Genomic DNA, 8,598 nt, shown 5'->3' with positions numbered 1-8,598 from the left:
GACGTGGAGCCCAGAAATGCAAAGGTCACTGCTAATGGAGGCAGAGATGTTGACAGTGAAACTCGAGCTGCTGGTGCTCATAGGGGGCTGTGGGTGCCCGCCAGGACAGGGGCCACCTGGGCCGGCCTGGCGGGTGGCGTCCTACAGGCAGGTGAGCAGTGGGGACAGCCCCCTGACGGCATCGGGACCTGCATCCTCGTGGCCAGGTGTGGTGTGCACCCCACAGACAGGGCGGGAGGCACCCTGCGTTCCTCGCCGGGGTGCAGCTCTCAGGGCCACCGAGGTTCTTCTGCTTCACGGAGCACCCTGAGGGCTGCTGTGAGGAAGGTGGAGCCCCACACCCTCCTGAACCAGGTGGGGGGCAAGACGGCCTTCCTAGAAGGCTGAAGGCCAGGCAGTGGCCGTGTCCCAAGGAGCCCGGCCGGCCTGTGGGCAGGCTCAGGGCTGGTGCACGGGGCGGCCCTGAGAGACACTGACCTCTGGTGGCTGCAGATACAACAGCAGACGGGGAGAGGTTAAAACGAACGTTTATTTAACAAATTATATTAAGAACACAGACAACCACACAGTGAAACTTCCCTGGCCAAGTGCAGAGTTGCCTTGAATAAATATGCAGGAAGGGGGGCCTTCCTCAGGTCCTTGTCTGAGGCCAGTGGTCACACAGCAGCCACGCACCCTCCATCGCAGGGACAAAGCCCGGGCTCCTGGAGTGAGGGCTGCCGCTGTCCCAGGGGTCTGCACCTAGAGCAGGTGGAGGAAGCTGGGCTGACCTGAGGTTCCAGGCTGCTGGAGAGGGGGCCTCGTGCAGGGGCAAGAGCAAGTGGCCTGCCCCTCCTGCAGGGTCCGGGGTCAGGCAGACTGAACCAAACTCGACGGGCTCAGCTCCACGTGGCTTGGAGGCACGGGGGCTCGCTCGGCGGGGCTCTGCCTGCCTGGGTCTCAGAAGCTGCAGGCTGGGAGCCCCCGACATGGCAAGGGATGGGGCATTGCAACGGCAGCCTGGGGAGCCCTTGCATAGGGGTGGCCCATGCTCAGTGTGGACCAGCAGGGCCCAGTGGCAGCCAGGAAGTCACAGGAATACAAACAGGGTCAGCCCAAGGCATGTGCTTATGAGGGGACATTGGCGCAATGCACCTTGGGGCCAGAGCCTGTCTCTGCCACTTACCAGCCTGTGCCAGAGACAATCTCGGGTTTCCCATCGGCAACAGGCAGCAAAGAACGTGAACTACTAGGTCTTGTTTTGGGGGAGGCTATGGGAGAAAGCGTCTGGACTGCCCACCTGTGCCCAGCAGAGGGCTGCTCGGAACAGGTCAGCCCCGTCCCCCCATGGCCTTCTGAAGCACTCGGGGGCCACCGACCAGCGTCCGTGGTTTTTTCCTACAAAATGAGCTTGGTCGCTGGAGACCACACGGCTCTGGCCTTGGGCAAGGGCAGTGTAGGCTGTGATGTCTTCACTGAAACTCGGGGTGGGGTGTGGCTGGCTTCAGTTCTTGGATTTGGGGTAGAAAAAAAGGCCTCATGATAAATTTGCAAGTGAACCTGGAGCAAGTGACACCTGCTCCTTGTCAACTTTGTGCCATTTGCTACGTCTCAGAAGACGACTGAGTTTTCAGGGCGGAGGGCAGGGCTCGGGGATGCTGTGCTCTGGTTGGTCCTCTCAGGGGGGCAGGGTGCTGGACAGGGGCAGCAGCAGCTATGGGACATGCTGGGGGGACCCAAGGAAGAGGCTGCGGCCCTTCATATAGCCAAGGGCATCCTTGTCCCTCGCTTCCAGAAAAGGCCAGGGGTTGGTGGACAGAGCATTCCCCACCTAAGACTTGAGAGGCCCCTCAACTCCTCACTCTGCCACAGTCCTGTGGTCCGCACGACGCCATCAGGGTGGGCGTGCACACGCACAAGCTGTGACCCACACGCTTGCCCATCCTTGTCCACCGCTCAGAAGGCAGGAGCCCGGGTGGGGAGCAGCCTAACGTCTAACAACCCCAACTTGACCTCACCACTCATTAGCTCATGTCACAAGCTTCACAGTCAAGGTCATTATTAAACTGAGTCCATAATGCCATGGGGAGACCTCTCCTACCGGCCAGAGCCCACAGTGTGCCCTCTTCCTGGTGGCCCTGAGGGAGGGTGGCGGAGGGGGCTGTGGCTGCCCTCTTTCTTCCTCCCGCCACCTCCAGCTGTACCATCTCCATCCCTGGCCAGGGATCTTGCTGTCGCCCTGTGGCCTTCCAGGACCGTCAGCGCTGCGGAGACGCTGCCTTCTCCACTGTGGAGGAGGAGGACCCCGGTTACCTGCTGGGGACAGTCTCATAATCTGGGCATGGAAAGAGGTCGAACAACAAAGTATACAAACCAAAACGAAGTGCAGAGTCCCCTCCTGCACCCTCCTGCGGCCCCTGGGGCCTCCCTCCTTTGTCCAGCCTCAAGCTGTGCTGGCCGCTTGGTTTTGGATAAACCACCATCAAAAAAGCAGCAGTGAGCAGGTTGTTGGGGTGCCCAGGCCCTGGAGCACAGCTGGCTTGTTCTGTGGGTGCTGGGCTCCACCCGCCAGCCCTCCTGGTGAAGCACCGGCCCGCGAAGGGGCCTCCTGGGCCTGGCAGGGGCCTTTCCCTGCCATGTGCTGCCCAGAGGTGTGGGAGGGTCACCTCACAGGTGCCCTTAGGTCTTGGGAAGGGGCCAAGCAGCCACTTGCTGACACACAGAAACGAAGAGGGGCCAAGACGAGGAGCTGCCGAGGAGGAGGCTGGCCCGCCGCGTGCGGCTGAGGCCCTGGGGGCCGAGGGGCGACGCAGGTGGTGAGGTATTTGGGGCCCCCCGGCTCCTGGCCAGCCTGTCGACTCTCTGGTTCCTTTGGCCTGTGGACCGTCCCTGGAACTTCAGCTGGCGGGGCCTGTACTGGCCGAGGGCTGCTGTCCACAGCCCCCTCCATGGCGCCGCCTCCGAAGCGCAGCAAGCCCTCAGGTCCAGAGCCCCCTCTGGGGACCCAAAGGAGTCAGACACCCGCGTCCTGTGGGCCTGGGGCAAAGCAGGACCCTGGGCTGAAGTCCTGGGCCCCAGGGATGGCGCTGGTGGCTGTTCTCGGGGTGGACGTGTGGGGCCGAGCTCGGCACCTCCAGTGCCGGGGACGGGGGACGCTGGCTCTGGCTCAATCCAGGTCTGGGTCAGGGGGCTTTCACGATGACCTGTCTCTGTCCGCAGATGCCAAGGAGACACAGCGGGCTGAGAGCAGCCTGATGGCAGCGTGGCCATGTCCTCCAGTGCTGGGCACCTCTCATGTCACTGCCTGTGGCGGCCTCGTGGGGCATGTCCTGTAGTCACTGGGTCAGGGCACTGGCCGTGGCAGGTGGCGCTGTCACTGGCTGGAGTGCCCTACAGTCAAGCCCTCTGGGGGGGGGGGTAGGGCAAGCAGAGCTCGCAGGCAGGTGCCCGGTCACACTGTCCTCTCCCGGGAAAATGAGTCCCCCTCTGTGCCAGTGGCAGGGCCTCTGGTGTCCAGTCATGCACTGGGCAAAGAGTCCACAGCTGTCCACAGAGGGAGGGGCCCTCTGGCCTCCCCACCCGCGGTTTCTCAGGGCTGCTGTGAAGCGCTTGGTGTACTTGAGCCTGTGGGTGGGAGGGACGTGCTCCCCCCAGCCCTGCGTCTCAGGTGACAGTGAGCCCGGAGGGTCCTATATGAAGTGGCCAGCCCTGTGGCCTTCCGGGGGTGAACGATGGCTTGTGGGATTCCTATGGTGGGTGACAGGAGAAAAGGAGCCAGTGTGCGTCACTGGGCGGCCGGAGGGACTGCCGGGCCCTCGGGGGCGACTCCAGCTGGGGGAGGTGTTTGGTAGCACGACTGGTCATCACATGGACAGCTAGGAATGGCTGGTCACTACAGCACACACAGATTAGTCGCAGTTGTGAACAATGTCCCCGGGAGGCTGGGGTCTCGTCAGGCCAATGACCGGAGGTCACCACTCAGCTGCCCAGGGTCTTGGGTGCTTGTGGGGTGGGAGGTGGAGGCGGGGCTGGGGGCAGGGCGGGCAGGGCGGGGAGCGGCCCCCTCCGCCCTGTCAGTAGTCTGGGCACTGGGCGAGGCGTCTTCTCCCCGCGGAGGCCCCGCTCCTCAGGACTGGGGAGTCTGCTGACACCGGGTGGGGCTGGGCGGCAGCCTGGCCGCGGCGCTCTGCTCCGTGCGGAAGCTGTACTCGTACTGCGGGAAGAGGGCGGGCAGGGCACAGTCAGTCCCGGTGCACCCAGGGGCCCCGTGCTGCCCAGGCCAGGCAGGACGCCGGCCAGGCCAGTGCCTGCTGGCAGTGATGTGGGCAGGTGTGTGCGCGCCAGGGCTGTGGGTCTGAGCCGAGTGCAGGTGCGAACACACCTGTCAGGCGATGGGCTTGGGTGGTGACAGGTGACAGCTTTCACAGTCCCTACCTGCCCCTGCCCCCGGGTTCTGATACCAATGGTAAACCCGTGTGAGCCACCCTGTGCCAGGCTGAGCACCAGCCTGCTGCCTGGAGGCTGCCCGGCTGTGGACCCCTCCCCTGCCCGGCTGTGCTGCTGACCTCCCCGGAGAAGGCGAGTACCAGGATGGGCGCGGGTTCCTACAGTTCACCCGCAGGCCAGGGATCTCAACACCCAAGTGGGGGGCGGGAGAGGAGCGCCCACCCTGACAGGTGGCATCCCGGGTGCCGCAGGCTCAGGCTGGGTGGGGTTGTGGGGCAGCCTGGAACTCGCTGGGCAGCTGTGCCCTCGCTCATGTGGGTTTGAGGAACCGGGGCCTGGGCTGGGCCAGTGGTCACCTATGTAAAAAGGTTCAGCCACAGAAAAGCCGTGACGAAGGGCTCCCCAGGGTCACGGCGGAGCTGCCGTTGAACAGAGGGCTACCCAGGATGGCAGCGCCTCAGGACCGGCAGGTGGGCCTGCAGGGAGAGGGCAGCAGGAGCCGCAGCATGCTGTCCGCATGCCCCGGCACACTGGTGAGCCGGCCTCCAGCCCTGCTGACCCGGGGACTGCACGGAGGATGCTGAGCTGAGGGCTGCAGGGTCCACCCGGCTACAGACCACTGGAGAATGGAGGGGACTGCTGCAGGGCTGCGCTGGGGCTGGGGCTCTGGAGCCTCGAAGCCGTGGGGGTCCTCAGGCAGGCCCTCCACTCCCAGGGATGCCTGAGGGTGTCAGGAGGCACAGTAGCTCGGGGCTCCTGTCCCTGGAAAGGAGCAAGCACTCACTGGGTCCCTGCCTGCCCATCCCATCAGCGCCCAGGCCTCTTGCTTTCCCGCTTCCTGGCCAGTGCTCGGGTGCCCACCCTGTGTGGGGCTCACAGGCCGCTTGGGCAAGGGCTGGGCTAATGCTGCCACCTGGCGGCTGCTTAGGTACGCACACTGCAGCACACAGAGCTGTTCAGGTCGGCTGCACCCTGGCGTTGACCCTGCACTGGGTGCTGGGACCAGGCACAGGCCGCACACAGTCTTCGTTCCCAGGGCTCACAGGGTACCCAGGGAGGGACCCAGACACTCCCAACACAGCCCAGCATGAAGGCCACATCCAAGGGCAGCCACACAAGGATGGGGCCACAGGAGGAGTCAGGTGGCATTTCTCTGGAGCACAGCAGGGGTCTGACTGGGGGAGAGCATGATGGGTACCCAGACCTACTGAGCAGAGGGCCTGGGGTGGTGGGTCCACCAGGATGGTGGCACAGCCATCAGCCCAAAAGGAGCGCAGCTCTGCCCCTGGCTGGGGCAGGGCCGCCAGGACACCAGGGAACAGCACAGAAGCAGGGACCTGGGCTGCCTGGCGGGTAGCCTGGCCATGGTACATGAGGAAGCCACGAGTACACGTTCCCTTTTTCTGACTGCAGCCTGAGCACACAGAGACCCCGAGGGGCCTGGCCATGGGGGCAGCGCACAGATGGCCTGTTCCCCACCCCTCTTCTCGGGATTTTTTCCCTTTCTAGGCTGCAGCATGGGGCATTTCAAGAAGAGCACACAGGGTGGGGGGACAAGGGGACAAGCCTGTGCCAGAGGTGTGGGGAGGCCGGAGGCCAGGAGGCAGGGTAGCCTCTTTGGGCCAGGGAGAGGGCAGAGCCCAGGCAAGAGACCAGCAGCCCTTTTCACCTTGACTGCATGCCCCTGCTGGGGGACCGTGGGCTGGGGGACCGTGGGCTGGGGGACCATGAGGTGGGGGACTGTGGGATGCGGATTCTGACCCTGCTGGTCTGGGTGGGCCCGGGACTGCATTTTCAAGGATTCCCAGGTGAATGGGTGCTGGGATCAGTTCTGAGGGCAAGGGGGACTACCCAGACCCAGGGACCACTCAGACACGGGACCTGGGAGCGATGAGGTCAGGATGGCCAGAGACACAGGATGGGCTGCCGGGAGGATGGGGGACCAGGGACCGAGGGGCAGGGGCGTCCCACCTGGAGGTCTGGAGACCAGGCCCAGGGCTGAGGGGCAGGCTGAGGCCCAGGGCCCGCTCCAGGAGGCCTGCAGTGCCAGGCCTGGGGTGGCACGGTGGAGCCCACAGGGCACTCACGTCACCTGGATTTGCTGAGGGCTGGTCTGCACCAGCCAGAGGACCCAGGCTGGGCCTGTGACCCAGATGGGGAGGCCTGGAACGGTGTCGGGGTGACTGCTGACCAGGCCCTGCAGTGCCAGGCTCAGGTGGGGAGTCACGCAGCCAGCCTCTGTGGCCAGCAGTCAGACCGTGTCGCAGGCAGGGGCATGGACGCGCTCGAGGATAAACTGCTGGATTCCTACTTCACTTGCCGTCTGCTGGGAGCGGGGGAAGCCACGAGTACACGTTCCCTTTTTCTGACTGCAGCCTGAGCCCACAGAGACCCCGAGGGGCCCGGCCATGGGGGCAGCGCACAGATGGCCTGTTCCCCACCCCTCTCCCTCGGGATTTTTCCCCTTTTTAGGTTATCTTGGCTGAAGAAAAGTGCCGCCCCCCCTCCTGTTTTCCCTAACTCCCCAAATGAAATTTCAACATATGTCCCCCGACATAATCCCCCTTAGGCTGAGGATAACCTTCCCACAGACGCTGTCCTCTGCCCAGGATTGCTCGTCCCCACAATGTTTGCCCAAGAGACTAGGCTGCTTCTGGAAGCCCTGTCACTCCCTTGGGCAAACAGTGAGTACCTTTGAAGGTGGATCTGGGCCCGGATCTGTTTACTCAAGACATCAGTCTCCTGCATAAGGAAAACCTGCACTCAAGTACAAACAGCAAATCCTTTTTGAATTAAAAAAAATTTCAATTAAAAAGCATTTGGTTCGCAGAGCTGAGTCCAGCTGAGCCGTGCGGAGCCAGGGTGCCCTCTGGTGGGTACAGGCTGCCATTGCAACCACCCGGCCACCCAGGCCTGGCCTCTCCCTGAAAAGAGCTGTCACTGTCAGGGGCTCTGTTGGGGCTTTCCTGGGGGCGGGGCGGGGGCCTGCAAGCCCCTTGCCCATCATGAGGCCAGCGCTCCGTCAGCAGGAGGTTTTGACTTCAGCTTCCAGCGGTACCTTGGAGGCTAAGTCACCTCGGCCTCAACCTCGCTGGCAAAAAGGGGTCATCAAACACTCATGAGGGAGCTGTGAGAGCCCAGAGAGCACCGGACAGTAAAGCCATCTGTCCTGGCTATGCACCAGAGTGGATGGTTCAACCACAGCCATGCTGAGCCACGGTGGGGCGGGGCATTGGCATGTTGTGAAATACCAGGTGACTTTAATGGCTAGGCAGGTGGGGGAGCGTGGCCCTCAACAGTAACTAAATACACTGCACCAGGACAGGCAAGGTGCGCGCCCCTGGCCCCCGGCCTGCCACCCCTCCCCAGGACAGGCAAGGGTGCTCTCCATGGCCCCCGGCCTGCCCCGCCCGGCCCCCTGATCCAGAAATGACTGCATGGAGCAGAGGGCTCCTGGCAAGACAGGGTGAGGGACTGCTTCTGCCCTCACGCTTTGCGGTTGAGGAAATAAGCCTGGGAAGGATCTGACTTCCTGAGGCCCAGGCCTAGTGACACTGGGGGCCAGTGCTAAGCTGGCTGGGACACTTGCACCAGAAAGTGTCTGTAGCCACCTGTCACAGGATTGCCATTCAGAGGTGATATGAGCAAGGCAGCTGGCACTGAAGTGGGTCACAGAAGGGCCTGGAGGGGGTGGTCCAGAGGGTCAGGCTGGGGGAAGCAGCCGGTTCAGGGTGGAGGAGAGTGGAGGGTGGGCCGCGCAGTCAGAGGCCAGGGAGGTGATGGCCTGGCGTCAGCATGGACAGGAAGGCAGGTGAGAGTCCATGTGCCTGCGTCCTCGCCTGCCTGGGCTGCTCCATCCCTCCCATCTCCCAGGTAGCCCCACGCCTGGGCCCCGGCCCACGGTCCTCCACTTCTGAATTCTTAGAGCTCAGCCTCCCCCCATGCTGAAGCTTAGGGAGCCTCCCAGTGGTTTCTCAAGCTGTCTTTCCTTCTCCTGCTCTCAGAAGCCATGGAACTATTTCACAGGCATATTTTGTCCCCATCACGCCCCCCCCCCCCCCCAAATACAGTCCGTGATAAAACAGCAACTGGCTCCTGCCTGGTCCGGCAGTGTTTGGGGAGCAGAGAGGACTGTGGCAAACGGGAGGCTGCCCCTCCCCCAGGAAGCAGGGC

General features: G+C 63.4%; 1 protein-coding gene across 2 annotated transcripts in view; it reads right to left on the bottom strand.

The window, feature by feature from the left end:
* Positions 1 to 511: 511 nt before the first annotated feature.
* The window catches only part of Mvb12b (multivesicular body subunit 12B), a 165,941-nt gene continuing 157,854 nt past the window's right edge, over positions 512 to 8,598 (bottom strand). For both annotated transcript variants that reach the window (XM_058581767.1, XM_046451539.2), the window contains one exon: positions 512 to 4,192. In XM_058581767.1, coding sequence (XP_058437750.1) covers positions 4,106 to 4,192 — 87 coding nt within the window. In that variant the 3' untranslated portion in view covers positions 512 to 4,105. The remainder of the gene's footprint in view (positions 4,193 to 8,598) is intronic.

Source organism: Marmota monax, unplaced genomic scaffold (assembly GCF_021218885.2).
Source record: "Marmota monax isolate L192 unplaced genomic scaffold, Marmota_monax_Labrador192_F-V1.1 WCK01_AAM20220418_F8-fsc00020, whole genome shotgun sequence".
Taxonomy (NCBI): Eukaryota; Metazoa; Chordata; class Mammalia; order Rodentia; family Sciuridae; genus Marmota; species Marmota monax.
This window is presented reverse-complemented; position numbering and strand designations above follow the sequence as displayed.